This window comes from Maniola jurtina, chromosome 2 (assembly GCF_905333055.1).
Source record: "Maniola jurtina chromosome 2, ilManJurt1.1, whole genome shotgun sequence".
Classification (NCBI taxonomy): Eukaryota; Metazoa; Arthropoda; class Insecta; order Lepidoptera; family Nymphalidae; genus Maniola; species Maniola jurtina.
In genome coordinates, this window is record NC_060030.1 from 1,414,748 (window position 1) to 1,430,475 (window position 15,728).

At 40.4% G+C, this 15,728-nt stretch overlaps 1 protein-coding gene across 2 annotated transcripts in view; it reads right to left on the reverse strand.

Moving 5' to 3' along the window:
* Positions 1-2,165: 2,165 nt before the first annotated feature.
* The window catches only part of LOC123873443 (kinesin-like protein Klp10A), a 65,825-nt gene continuing 52,262 nt past the window's right edge, over positions 2,166-15,728 (reverse strand). The window contains exons 6-16 of one of the 2 annotated variants that reach the window (XM_045918291.1): positions 15,203-15,376; positions 14,582-14,761; positions 13,477-13,622; positions 13,287-13,398; positions 12,523-12,657; positions 11,913-12,068; positions 11,309-11,462; positions 10,450-10,675; positions 9,578-9,689; positions 8,659-8,833; positions 2,166-4,274 (exon numbers count right to left, since the gene is read on the reverse strand). In XM_045918291.1, the coding sequence (XP_045774247.1) occupies positions 4,132-4,274; positions 8,659-8,833; positions 9,578-9,689; positions 10,450-10,675; positions 11,309-11,462; positions 11,913-12,068; positions 12,523-12,657; positions 13,287-13,398; positions 13,477-13,622; positions 14,582-14,761; positions 15,203-15,376 (1,713 nt within the window). In that variant the 3' untranslated portion in view covers positions 2,166-4,131. The remainder of the gene's footprint in view (positions 4,275-8,658; positions 8,834-9,577; positions 9,690-10,449; positions 10,676-11,308; positions 11,463-11,912; positions 12,069-12,522; positions 12,658-13,286; positions 13,399-13,476; positions 13,623-14,581; positions 14,762-15,202; positions 15,377-15,728) is intronic. The other variant, XM_045918296.1, reaches the window with a different exon arrangement.

Sequence of the window (15,728 nt, forward strand, 5' to 3'; positions counted from 1 at the left end):
TAGAAAAGAAAGACAAAAGTAAATCGATACACAGCAAAAATATTAGTACAATAATAATTGGCGGCCTTATCGCTTTAAAACGATCTCATAATGTTAAGTGAGAAAGGGTTAGAGGGCGTAAAGTAACAAGGAAAGAAGAAATAATATATAAATAATGAACACATACCTAATACGCTAAGTAACCTATCGACAGAACACAGATAGTATTGATTTTTAATTTCTACCGTTAGAGACAAGCGACAGGTCTCCAGTGTGAACTTACTGTAAAACTTAAAATTGGAGCAGTATCAGCAACGCAAATCAAAATAGTCTATTAGTATATTGGACGTTTTAAAGAACTCAATAACCACTGCGAACGAAGATAACCTATTATTACCCCTCTTCTTTTTAAATTGTCCAAATAGTGAAACGATAATAAAAAAGGTATGATGCGAGCTAAGCTAAATAAATTACTATGATTATATTATTCCACAGAAATGGCTTGTGAAGGTGCGGGTTGCGGGAGGGAGACAGTTGACGTAAAAATCAAGGAATTCGATATCGCTGTCACCCTCCCGCATCCCGCGCCCTTCCCCACAAGCCATCTTACATGCGGTCTCAATATCAAACATCTGTAATCGTCGCTATTATATCAAACAAAACTGACCTTATACGGAATCTCGATTTTTTTATATGGCCATATTTATTTCCCAAAAACTGTGTAGTGTATTTGACGAAACGTTGCTAAGCTCGACAGATTGAAGATTGATTGTAAATTGAAACTCGATGTTAGTCAAACAATAGCCTAGCTTCGTTCGCGGTTGAAATTGTGTTTAAAGAATGAATGCATGCTAGACCGTGGCTGTTACGGACCGTACCGGAAACGGTTCGTTCTCTTCAGCGTCGGCGCACATTTGGTGAGGCGCAGAGCAGATAATTTTTTACTGCCAAATCATTATTAACTTTACTAACATTTAAATAAAATTGATAATCCAATGACACTTTCCCTTCTCGTCGACTATTAGTTGTAATAGTCGACGAGAAGGGAAAATCCGATTAGTTGTCTCAGTTAGTTTTCGATATAATATCAACATAGTCAAAGTACTACATTAATATCGGTTAGTCTTGAGCTACGAGGACGTCTTACCACTTCGAGAGTTTAGGTGCCAGTGCTTGTTGCAGCATAGGTATTTTTGCTTGAATCTATAAATTCAAAAGAATCAGATTCTTGAATGCTTTCAAAACGTGCGCCTTCCTCGACCGTCGAGTGGGAAGGGTAAAATTGTGCAAGTCTTGATATTTTGTTTTTTTACTAAAATAATTTTTTGGCAGTGAAGCTGCGCCGCACCTCGCCAGATTTGCGCTTTCGTCCCGTACATGGCAACGTCTAGCATGAAACATGACATTTATTTAGGCTAAATTTACATTGAAAGAGAATGGAAGCGAATTTTAAAAATATTACATAGCATATTGATTGACTATCTCAAGACTGTAAAGCACCAATTTCTACCGAGAAAGAAAATTCCCACACATTCCAACGAATTTTTGATTTAGGCAAGTGTGTTTTATGAGGTGTAGATAAAAGTCAATATGCAATGTAATATTTTAGAGGTTCACTGCCATTTCCTTTCATGTGAACTGAGCCTATGAATTAAACAGGGCATTTTGTAATTGGAGGAGTATAGGTATTATCGCGTTTTAAGCCCCGTGCGATGTCAGTCGGGCTTTTTGTGCTTACAACACTATTATTAAGACTATAATAATATATATTTTTTTATTAAGGTGGCCACACATGTCACGACAAACAGGCGAACGTGTATCGTAACGTGTGTGTTCTCCATAACGCACGACGGCACCCATTACATCAAAGTATACTAAGCCTAAAGACTCTCCCAAATAGGTATGAAATTCCGAACAGAATTTTCGCCATACTTTATCTATACCTTTAAGTTTTTTTTTACGTTTTCAAGATGTACATCCCCTTTATGTATATTTTGAAAACGTAGCAAGAAACATCGAAACTCAATAACGTTAGAGTAAAATACACCTAAAAGCCCTTGTTTGAAGTTTTTTTTTTTCTCTCTCGACTGGCTTTACAAATATTAGCCAATGTCAAGTTTGTAATTATTTGCAACAAGTTAGATAAACTATACAAGTGTGGACCCCGTCTGTGCCGGCGCTGGCCGACATACGCACGGCATCCCCCTTAGAGCGCTTTCCAGTCAGTTTTAACCAATAAAACACTCCAAAAAGGCAGAGCAGGCCCGCCAGCTAACACCAACACAGACGAAGTCCTGTTTGAAGGTCTATATTCAGTATACTGATAAAACAATTTGAAAAGAGGTTCTTCATCCAGCGCATTTTTATATCACGCAAAATTTCGCTTAGGGGTTGGCTGGAGATATTTGGACTAATTTGAGATTTAAAACAAGACTTAAGTCTATTTTACTTTGACGCTATTTCGATACTCGAAATGTAACATTTTCGTGATGTGCGAAGTCGTACTAACCCTACTGTCTTGAGTATATTTGTACTAGTGTACAGCAGAGTTTAGGTTGGTATTTTTGGCCGATATTCCGCCTGGTGTTTCGCACCTGTTTGCGAGGACCTTTATTCTACAAAATAGGGCAAAACTATTTTGATCGCAGTCACAACTTTTAGATTTCTTTTTAAGCACAACTTAGTTACAAACATCACTTTATTATAATATTTCTAGTTACAATACTGTACTAAAAATTTTCACATATTTCATATTCTTTCTATTTTTAGTTATTACCGTCAAATTTGTCATTAGGCATCAATTTATTAAGGTCGTCACTGACTTACGCAGCATCACTTAAGTGCAGCACATACACATATGAACAAAAATACCATAAATTCAGTCAATCACAACAATTGGGACTGTGATAATGATTGATTCAATTTTTTCGGAATTGATCAGCATCTCATGTCTGAATTAAATTCAAACGTGGACTTTAAATCATAGACATAAGAGAGATATGTAAATGGACAACATAATAAAACCTATTTTTAACCAACCAGGCTTGAGTATACAGTTAAAAACTTTATGTTTTCTATTTACTCAAAATCTCTTAGTGTTGGAAGTATAACGAAGCATTGTAACGTAAGTCAGTGGCGAGCATTAATACAATTTCCTTGTTAATAGGACCACAGTTCAGCGTAACATATCGTGGAACTAGGCCTACGTAAAACACGCACCTAGTGTCGATGCGGCGAAACTCAAAACTACCGACTCAAGTAATATTACCTTTTTTTAATTTATAGATTAACGCTTGGCTACAATCAGACCTGCTGGCAAGTGATGATTTAGCCTAAGATGGGGCACGCTTGCCTAGAAGATGCCTATTCACTCTTGACTTGAAGGTACCCATATTAAAAGTGGAGGGGAAAGCTGATGCTGGAAGGGCGTTCCATATCCTCCCGTGGAGTAATTGCACAAAGCAATCGCAATCAGCCTAAATAAAGCAATCAGCACATATACTATTTTGGCAGCTGAAGATAAGGTGATGATTATTACATTTAATTTGGACAGCCGAAGCGAGTTAGAAAACGTTTGATTTGGCCCGCTGAAGCCAATAATAGAATACTTTTTAACTTTGCAACATGTCTATCTGCAATCGATCAGTAATAAATTTGAAAACGTTTAATTTGGCCGGCTAAAGCTAATTATAGATTTGAAAACGTTTGATTTTGACAGCTTAAGCCAATAATATACTTGAAAACATTTAAAATTTTGACAGCTGAAGCCTATAATATATTTGAAAACCTTTAATTTTGACAGCTGAAGCCAATTAAATCAGTAAGCCAATAAATAATACAAAATCTGTCTCGTTTTATTTCCAAGTAAAGTCTGAGTGAAAGTCAAAATACGCTCTATTAGATCCCAGCCTAAGTCAAGGTGCACTCTATAGGTCTCAAGATCAACTTAGTTAAATAAAGTAGAATGAAGCATCCGTACTATTCAGAAGTGACAGTCGACAGGTTGAAAGATGAAACCTCTGACATTCGTATTCTCTTTGATCGCATTGTACTTGAGTTGTCGGCATCGACACTACGTAGACGCATGCACACACGCACGCACGCACGCACGTATGCACGCACATACGCACGTATGCTCGCACGCATCCGCGGCTAGTGCGGGCGCGGCGGGTGCATGCGGCGCGATATATGTTCCTCCTGCGTCATCTTGGCGCGGAACTCGGACACCAGGTTGCGCGACTGCGCCAGCACGGCCAGCTGCTCGTTGAGCTGGTCCTCCCACTGCGTCGCGTACGCTGTCGGACAACCGTTACCATATTAATCACTGGTTATTTTTTAAATGTCCAAATTTTTGTTGCGGGTGAACATATTAAATGAAGTCAATAACTTATGCATTGCAATGTACTAAACTTTAGTGTTCCTTAGTTTCGGAATCGTTGAATAAAAGTTGTTAGTTTTATTTTAATAGTTATTCAATTGGAGGAATAAAAGCCGGTGTTTAAAATGAATCATTTACTAGGCAGTTTTATTAATTAAAAATAATAATTACGTGTTTGAAATGAATAATGACCAATTCAGCACCAATGGTGCTAATACTGATGTACATCTATACTAATATTATAAATGCGAAAGTGTCCGGCCTGTTTAATCTGTTTGTCTTTTCACGGCCCATTTCACGCGGCAAGTTGTGGTGCGTTTTAAAACCCGTAAATTTGAATTTAAATCAACTAAAATCCGGTGCGGAATTAATTCCGCGGTGCGCGCGCTTCTATATAGTTCTATAGTTGACAGATTTTTCGGGAAGAAACATAGATACGGAAATTTAACGTGGTGCGCGGTAACCGATTTTTACGAAAGGTACAAATATTGCTCGCATTCCAGTGATGCACATAGGCTATTTATTGTCTCGGAAAATCGAGAAAATAAATCTCGGAGTTCCTCGAGAAAATAAAGAATAAACAGTAATCCCCAAAATATAAGAAAAAATCTAAATTAAAAAAGAACTCACGAATATCATCAAGTAATGTCTAAACTTCAATTACAAGTCTAAATGTATTGCTATCCCGGTAGAAAAGGAAAGCACTAGATTTAGACCTGTGAATGTAATGTATTTAGAGAATTAGCACCAATCAGTGTTTTGTACCAAATAAGTTATTATCTTATTAAGTTTAAATGTCGCCCTGTTACAGTTTTATGAAAGAGAACTTAGTCCATAATTATACAATTAAACCAAGCAACCGCATGAGTTTCAATAAAGCCGCAGAAAGATTTTTGTGCTGTGGTGCCTTACAATGAAATCTGGCACGTCGATTGATCAATTAAGTTTTCGCTAAGTAACGATTTTAAACTTATTTCCTGGTTTAACGACATATTATATAATAGATAACGGGTACATATCACGATTAATTTGATGATTTTCTTCATCAATTATATGATTTAGTCCCGTCGTGACCACGACTTATGCAACCGAGTCGTCGACAATTCAAAATCATCAATTTAATCTAAATAAAATCGGAGCTTTAGTTTTAAGTTAGCGTAATTAATTATCACTACTGCATCATTGATTGACAATCAGAAAGTCTATAATAGTACCCAATTTGAATAAATAACTTTGACTTTGATTCGTGGTATGTAGTTATGCACCCGTTATCTATAATATAATAAGTTTTCGCTTCTGTCGGCAGTTCTCACTGACTGCCAATTTTGTTTCTCCATAGAAATGTATTATTCCGATCGAGTCGCATCACGACACCACAACACAAATATATTCGCGGCTCAAGTGAGACAAGAATGAGCGATAGCATTGGCACTGTCAATTTGCAAGCGATGGACCGATATTAATAATTGAAGTAATTTTGATTTGGACCAATGGTTTTGTTTTCAAACCTAACATGCGGCTCGCTCGGCGCCTGCCAAGGCCATTGCTCGCGACGGCGCGCAGTCGCTTTATGCGCCGCCATATCCCTGCGAACATGCATGCATGCAGGCGCATCACAAAACACAAAACGCAGACAGGGCCAAGACACAAAACTGCGTTGCGACGCGATGCGAATTCGCAACGCAACAAACTATGTTGCAATTTCGTGTCGCAAAGCGTTTTTCTGCCGTGGCAACTCCCTGCCAGACACTCTTAAACTTTAAGGGTCGAATAATACTAGCTGCGAATCAAAGCGAATTTCTAAAATTTAACACAGCATATTGACTTCTAACTCCAACACGTATACTTCTTCTTGCCCAGATGAAACATTCGCGAGAATTCGCGCGGAATTCGCGGCTAGTATAAATCGACCCTAAGTTTAAACTTAAAGTTGTCTCCTGCGTTGGAAAACTTTCAGCTTTTATAAAATAACCTTCACGGGCTCTTTGCCCGTTTTGAATTTTTTCTTTGAAAATCCAGTTTTGAGTTTGAAAAATATTTTGAATTTGAATTCTTAGTTGATGAGTTTTGTGTTTTGGCCTTAACGGGTAGCATCAAAACGCTTCATTATCTCAATCCACGCCGACCCACTACTGAGAACGTGTCTCACAAAATGAGAAGGGTTAAGCTGCTAGTGCATAGTGCACTAGTGCTGGCTACTGTTATCGGCAGTTTGTGAAGTCTATGGGTTGGCAGACTTCCAGACTTCATAAGCCACCGAGAACAGTTTTTGCATACAAAATCTACTAAAACTCCTCAGGTTATCTGACTATTGAAAAATCACCCATTTCTTTAAGCAATTTTTTCTTGTCGTTTTTCATACACACTACAAAATAATGTCATGCATATTTGTATGAATGCATGAATTGTACAGCTCAAAAATCAGTAGATAGTAAACACATAAAAAGCAATACAAATATATAGGCATAGGTACAATTCGATTATATTAAAGACTAACTTAAGATTAACTTCAATCTATATCTATTATTCTATTCTAATATCATAAAGAGGAAAGATTTGTTTATTTGTTGTTGTGTGTTGATGAACCAATATGAATATGAATTTTAACAATTCTTTCACCATAAGCTACTTTATTCAGAAATAAGATAAAAGACTACAAATTACTTTTGTACCGCGGACAAACCCGCGGGCAGAAGCTAGAAGATATAAAATAAAATCCAGTCATCATACAAGATACGAGTATAACACAATGGACTTATTAATTTTTTTTAATTTGCTTGGAAGTCATTCTGAATTTTATTATTGTTTGTAGTTATAGCGGCAAAAGAAAGACGTACTGAAAATTTCAACTCTCTACCTTCAAGGTTCATGAGATACAGCCAGCTGACAGACATGCAGACGGGCGGACTGACAGTGGAGGCTTAGTAATAGGGTCCCGTTGGCACACTTCGGTAACGAAACTGTTAAAACGCTTTCGGCTTAATTTTAACAGTTTGGAATTGCAGGACTCTTTTTATTTAATCTGCAACCTGTTAACTATGAAGTATCAGGGCTGCAGATCTTACAAAAATTGTTTAATCAGAATGGCCGACTGATTTACAGAGAGTATTAGAGGATCCACATGATATTTCTAATTAGTCTTCATCAACTCAATACATTGGCGCTCTGCAATAACCTACAGCGCCATCTGTTGGCAAAGTAAGTAATTATAAAGTAACTAGCCGATGCCCGCGACTTCGCCCGCGTGGATTTAGGTTTTTCGAAATCCCGTGGGAACTCTTTGATTTTCCGGGATAAAAAGTAGCCTATGTGCTAATCCAGGATATTATCTATCTCCATTCCAAATTTCAGCCCAATCCGTCCAGTAGTTTTTGCGTGAAGGAGTAACAAACATACACACACACACATACAAACTTTCTCCTTTATAATATTAGTGTGACTATTATATTTACAATACCCCCGTGCACAATGGCAGGCCTTAACTGACAACGGCTTAAAGAACGTTACCGGGGAAGCCCCACTCAACACCCTGGCAAGGAGGCTACGCCTCGAGGCGTCTTGAATTAGGTCAAACGGAGAAGACCCCCGCTGCGTTATATAGTACTAAACAACGTGCCCTATTCTTTGTCAAAAGGATGATAATTTTGACAGCTCACAGAAGGGATGAGGTAGTGTATAATCGTTAATGAACGATTAGTATACTCCTAGAACTTTAAATTGATAGTTGCATCGTAATGCCGAGTGGTCAGATTACAATACAAAACAAACAAATTTTTTGCAACCTTTAGGTTTAACTCTAGGTTTAAAACGCCGTGAAAATTACAAATATGTACGTGAGTATATCCATAACATTTGCCTTTATAGTTATAAAACCTCCTACACGAACAGTTATGTGCCTTTTAAGAAAATAAAATATCACTTGTTTTAACGGTGAAGGAAAACATCGTGAGGAAACCTGTATACCTCAGTTTGTTTTTTTTTATAAAGATTATTTATTGGCATTCTAAAGGTGACTTATATTTCCCTTTCCCCTCCAAGTAAGCGAGCTTGTGTTAGGAGTAGGTACGACAATAGTGCAACGGGTGGGGTTTGAACTGCCGACCTTTGGGAATTCAGTCCGCTCCTCAACCGTTGAGCTATTGAGGCTCTCCATAATGTTCTCAAAGGTGTGTGAAGCCTGCCAATCCGCAAATGGCCAAACCGTTCTCATTCTGAGAGGAGACCCGTACTTAGTAGTGAGCCGGCGATGGGGTGATCGTGATGATGATACCAGGAGCCCATAAGGCGCGTAGAGCACTCACCGTCCTGGTCGTAGTCCACGTCGCGCGTCATGGCCAGCAGCGTGAGGCAGCGGTTGAGCGCGCACTGCAGGTAGTCGCTGATGGCCTTGTGGTTGTCCAGCACCTCCTCCTCCGCGCGCTGCAGCTCGTCTATCGCTTCGTGGAACGTGTACATCTCCGCTGACATGTCGCCTTCCTGCAAACGTCCAGTTACAGCATTAAGTGGATAGTCTAGTTAAAGTCCAGTACATTTTATTCTTGGAATCTTGTTTCGGGTGATAACGTTTCTACCCCCTCAAACGTTTACAAAATTAGACAATTTTGGTCTCATTAGATTCAGTACACCTTAATCTAGCCTCTTACGTTTTATTTTTTTAATATTTTAGTTTACAAAGCACACAGGTATAGTGCGCGACAGATTGAGATGGCAACCGTGGTGGGGACACTCCGTACACCCACACAGCCTCCGCGCTAACCCACTGCGCGTGACGTGCGCGTGTGCGGCGCGTCCCCCCGCGTCATACCCCGACTGCCATTTCAACCTGTTGTGTACTATAGTATCGTGTAAATAGTTTCGCAAAGATTTAGGTTGTAATAGCACATAGGCTTCGAACCGGACATATTCCGCTGAACAATTTCGCAGCGTTGATGGACAAGGTCACATCTCCTAACTGTAGCTGAATGTGTCCGAAACGAAGGTTGACGAAAGGTAGAACTTGCTACAATAATGTAAATATGTAACAGCATTCTTGCCTTCCCGGCACCTGAGAAGGCAAGAATGCTATACAAATTAGTATAGAGGGCTAAGGCGTAGAGATTAAGATATTTTTAAGATATAAAGTAAACGGTACAACGGTACGGTTCTACAGTGGTAACATGTTCACTTTATGACCCCATTAAATAAATTTGATTTAAAAAAAAATGATTTAGGTTGACTTACGTTAAGGGATCGCAAGTGTGCGAGGTCGTCGTTTGCAGGTTCCATTTCGACGTCAGCCTGCGGCGACTCGGCGCGACCTCTGCTGCCTTCTGAAGTTCCTAGTTCTTTCACTCTGCAACAATTATAATGAGTGAGAAAACACCTCGAATTCATGCTATCCTGGTACTCTGCCACTGGATGGCCACAATTAAAAAAAAATACATTATGGATTCAAAGCGGTAATAACCTAGTGGTTAGCACGTCGACATTTTTTTCGGGACGTCGGGGATTCGATCCCGGGCACGCACCTCTAACTTTTCGTTTGCGTTTAAAACAATCAAATATCACGGTGAAGGAAACCGTCATGAGGAAATTTGCATGACTGAGAATTCTCCAGAATATACTCAAAGGTGTGTGAAGTCTGCCAATCGGCACTGGGCCAGCGTGACAGACTATAACAAAGTGTAACCAGAACGCTAGTAAAAACTTAATTATTATACTACCTAAACAAAATCCAATGCCAATAACCATTTGCCTTATTTTGTAGTTTTAGTGATTTAGTATTTTTCAAACCCCCAATGTATAGCGTGCAAAATTCGGGTTAATGCCCCTCCTACGACGCGGTATTGACCCCGAGTGGCCTCTTTACGTAACGTTCGTTGATCTCTAGCATCAGTCAGATGTTTTATTTGCAATATACTGTGAACTTTTAAATATATATAATTGTTTAAATTTTTTTCTCGTTTTTTTTGGTGGTACCTTATCATTAATCATCATCAGTACTATCACCTGTCTTCGTATTTGCTATCGCTCTGGGTACACCTTGTATAGCCTGGACCCTGCTCATTTTGAGAGGGGTCCCGTGCTCAGTAGTGGACCGGCAATGGACTGACCTGTCGGCGTATCGCAGCGTGTTGAGGGAGTGTTCGCACGAGGACATGGCGGGTGAGATCATGGCGATCATGCAGGTGCGCGACTTGTCGCCGATGAAACTGTCGCGCAACACCTGCGTGAGCTTCGACACTCGGAATGGTAAGTGGTTGTTGCCCTTCATACCGAGCGCACGGATACACTCCTTTAGCGCTAGGAGGGATTTGTTGATTTCTGCGCTCTCCATGCCTGGAATTTGAAATAGTAGTCTGTCTGAATTTTAAGTAACCAAGTGCCAGTAACCCAGTGTGCGTGGCAACTAATACGGAAGTTGTAATTATCTCATTGCGACAATTGCAATTGTTGTATTTGATTGAGTTTATGGCATTTTCGCTGCAACTGTGCAATACTAATAATGTATTTCCTGAACAAACAGTCTTAAAGCCAATCTCAAGGGACTAGTCAACTATTCAGTAAAGTAGCCGGCAGGACGGAATGCAACTTTAGAAAGAGATAACTGTTCGAATCACGTACAACGGACGGCTACGTCTGGCCGGTGATATCCATGATGAATTTTTCACGGAAAATAAGGGTGTGGTATATGGTGACACAGTGTCAGGGTGTGGTGTGCATGCAGAGTGACAATGCCAGGGTGTGGTGTGGGTGCAGAATGACAATGCTAGAGTGTGATCTGGGTAGAGGGTAACAGAACCAGAGTTTGGTGTGGGTGCAGAGTGCCAGGGTGTGATGTGGGTGCAGGGTGAGTGTCAGGGTGTGGTGCGAGTACAGGGTGACAGTGCCAAGGTTTGTTGTGGGTGCAGAGTAAGTACCAGGATATGGTGTGGGTGCAGGGTGACAGTGCCAGAGGGTGTGTGTACTCACGCGTCTGGCGGTTGGCGGAGGAGGTGTCAGCACCGCGCTCGTTGCCCGCGAGGTCGATGAGGGAGAACTTCCCGTGCACGCGATGCATGCCGGGCGATCTAACAACTATTTGGAACACGGCGTGCGACCGCGAAGAGTTCGAGTTTGCTGACGTCTGCAAAATAATAACGCACATGTTTGCACTAAGACTGAGGCCATACGATGCGTTATCGGTGCATTGGGGCACCGCATTGCTGTGATATTAATTTCATTGGGTGCCACACCGGCACTGCGTTGCCGCTCCGGCAAAAGGTATGGCGTTGTAACAATGTCCATGAAATTTGGTACAGTGTTAGCTTACATCCTGGGGAAGGGCATAGGTTACTTTTTATCCAGGAAAATCAAAGAGTTCCCACGGGATTCTTAAAGGCCCACCCCCCACCCGTTCAACCGATCTATATGATCTTATAGTAGTACAGAGGTAGCTTGCATCGCGGAAATTGACATAGGCAACTTTTTTACCCAGAAAATCGAAGTTTGCACGGTATTTTTTGGAACCTGAATCCACGCGTACGAAGACGCGGGTATCATCTAGTCTAGAATATGTCTGTCTGGATCTAGTTACCTGCCCAGATGTCCGCGCCGCGTTGCCGTGCTGTATGAGCTTGAGTACTTCGTCCACGTTGTCCACCACTTTTTCGGTGAGGCCCACTATCTGCACCTGCTGCTTCCCGTCCTCCAACACTCGCAGTTTCGCCTTGTCCGCTAATAGATCGAAAACCTGCAGTCATACAATGGGATTAAAGAATTACGGAGTAATATAATATGTACTCTCTATTCCCTCACTCTCATAGCCCGATGGGACAGAAATCTGACACGACCGGAGAGACAAAGCGCAGGATGGTTTTACGTGCTCTCCGAGGCACGGGGATGGCACACCGCCAACTTCCTAACTTCAGGTTGGTACTGAGATTTTCTTAACAGAAAACTCTAATACCTATTCAGAACCAAACCCAGGGCCTCGTCATCCGCAGTCGGACATGCTAACCAATTAGACCAACGAGGCAGTTGCATAACGACCATAGAATATTAAACTCATTACAGGTGTACAACAAAAAATACTAACTAACAGCCACTAACTTTATACATTTTTTTTAGTTATAGTATAAGATTGACCTTTAAAGTTAAAAGCAAATTTTTTCACTAAAAATGGCACTATGGAACAAAAACCAAACCTTTCCGGAGTATATCTCGAAGAAGGAAGCGGACACGATGAGGTTGAGCGGCTTGTACTTGGGCGACTTGAGGTACATGAACACGTCCCGCGCCGCCATCGCGTAGATGCCCTTCTTGCAGTCTTGCATCTTGCCCTGCCACACAACACAACCATGTCATCATCATCATCGACCCATCGCCGGCTCACCTGACCACGGGTCTTCTCTCAAAATGAGAAAGTTTAAGGCCACCACACTGGCCAAGAGCTTATTGGCAAACTTCACACACCAATATGGAAAACTTTCAAGCATGCAAGTTTCCTCGTGACATTTCATAACTCTGAAATGTTAAAGATTTTTTTTTAATTTATAAACTACCGCTTGGCTGGCAAGTAATGATGCAGCCTTAGATGGAGCGCGCTTGCCTATTCACTCTCGACTTGAATGTAATCACACTAATATTATAAAGGCGAAAGTTTGTATGTGTGTGTGTGTGTGTGTGTGTATGTTTGTTACTCCTTCACGCAAAAACTACTGGACAGATTTGGCTGAAATTCGGAATGGAGATAGATAATATCCTGGATTAGCACATAGGCTACTTTTTATCCCGGAAAACCAAAGAGTTCCCACAGGATTTCGAAAATCCTAAATCCACGCGGACGAAGTCGCGGGCATCAGTTAGTGTGATGATATATATGATACCCAAGATGCGTGCCCATGATCAAATCCAGACTGCTATCACTATCTATCACTAACTATCATCACTATAAATATAGACCACACACCTGGAAGTCCCCACCCATGGTGTGAGTCTTGCCGGAGCCGGTCTGCCCGTACGCGAAACACGTGGCCATGCCGCCCTCGAAGATGGTCTGCACCAGTGGCTTGGCTGTGTATCTGTCAACAACAATGCATAGTAGCTAAAGAGTTTGGACTGGGCGCCTTAGAATAAACTCCAGTTAATTTTCTACTCACTTGTAAACTACTTCATTGGTGCAGGAGTCGTCGAAGGCGTAGTCGAATCGGAACTTCTGGTTTTCGAGGTATTTTGTAAGGTCTACTTTGTTTTTGGGTTCATGGACTATCATCTGATCTTTTGTTGGTACACTAATTACGTCCACCTGCAAAACACAACAAAACACAATAAAACAAACAAGGTATAGAAATTCACACAAAATACGAAAATTCGTTGACTGCGGCAAATTCTATTAAGTTCATTAAAAAAAAAAAAAATTGAAATATGTTATGTAAATTAAAAAAGTAAATTATGTATGACATATTAACTATTAACTATGACTCAATTAGTAAAGGAGAGCACTGTCGCCTAAGATACAGGTTCTACCGAGTTTAGGGACAGTGGATCAACAATATAATTTGTGCTAGTTTTGTCAGTTTTATTAGGTTATGCTAAATTATTTTTGAATTATATTTTAGTTGTTTTAGTTGTAAATTTTGGCTGCAATAAACAATTTATTTATTTATTATTATAAATAAGATACTTACCTAGACAACTCATACCGTTATGAATATGACACACCTACTAATAGTTTATGTATGGCATGTAATACTTTAGTTTACCACAGTTATTACTCCAGTTATCAAATAAGTATGCAGTTATTTGTTACTACAGCCAATAGATTGCGCGGTTTAAATAAAAAAATCGAATCGAATCAAAAATTGAAAGAACTTTCTTATTTATCCTGTATGCTATAGTGCCCCCAGCAAACAACTTGAACATTGAGCGGCGTGTTGTGAAAAAGTTGGCGAATCCAGTAAGCAATGGTCAGCTTATCAACCAATGGGGTGCACTCACGCCGACTGATCAACCAATCGCTTGCACCTACTGTTCGTCAGCCAATCACGTCAATGCTTAAGTTATATGCCGGGCACTATCGAAGAACACAAATGGGCGCTTAAGCCACCAGTCATTTCACAGGCCTTCTATTACTATAATATGAAAATAGAAAGTTCCCAGCACGAAAAATCCAGAACTGCTACCTCAATAATTAAATTACTACAATCTCAATTTTTATGATTGGCTGAATTTTTGGTGGTGAAAAATATACAACATAATACAGACCTCTTTCTTCGCCATCTCTTTCTTGTTGAGTGGCCTCTTCCTCACGCACACGGTGATCTGGTGGTCTTCCACGGGTTCGTTGCCGATGAGCGGCCTGAAGTCTATGGTGTTCTGGTATTCTCTGATCATGGCCAGGAATTCCCAGTTCGGGTTCCCTGGGTCCATGTTCATAAGGGCTTCCTGAAAGATTAAAAGTAAAAGTTGTTCAAAACAACCATTTTTGGTGATGTACGAAATAATCAAAAAATCCAGTTAATTCAAATAACAAGAAGGAACTTTCTGGATCTGAAGCAGAACTGAGCTGAAGTCTAATACATAATTCTATCTATAGAAGTTAATAACTAATAAAGTAAATGTTGAGATGGGTTCAAAACTAGTCGGGCTTATGTTGACTAAAGAAGTGAGTAAAGCCGGATTCTTATATATTTAATTAAGAATCATTTTCATTCCTTCCTAAAAATGAAGCAACAGTAGTGTACTTTTACTTCTTCTACTTCGGCTTGCCTCGTCCCTACGAACCCTTTCCCGCGGTTCTTCATCAGTCATTCCACATCATTTAGATCTCCTTACCGTACTCCTCAAAACCTTGAACTGACCCTAGGCCTTAAAATAAAGGCGTACCTTTTCCTCCTTCAGCTCGGCTTGTCTCTGTCTCCGCTTCTCCCGGTTCTCTTTCAGTCGTTCAACCTCCTTCACTACATTGGATCTCCGCACGGCACCAGAAGCCACTGCATGTGGCACCGACACTGTACTCGCTACGGCCGCCGGCCTCGCTGACGTTACTGGCTGGTTGAACTGATAAAAAAATAACCTTAAAAATTGCAATACAAGTACAAGCATAGCTTGTGACCAGAATTTTTTTTTGAGGTATAGGCGCGATCGGTACCAATCATATCAATAAAGCGCCATTATCAACAGAGTTGAAATAAATGCGCTTTCGGTGTCGATTATACCAATAAAGCGCCACTGCCACACCGAAAATTCTCTTGAAATATAGGCTCTTTCGGTACCGAGGATACCACTATATGTATATTAAAGCGCCACTGTCACACCAAAAATTCAGGAAACTACCTGAAGATATTTCTCATGAGGACAAAATGATGTACCGTTAAATACCTCTTAATCAAGTTGAAGAAAGACATACAGA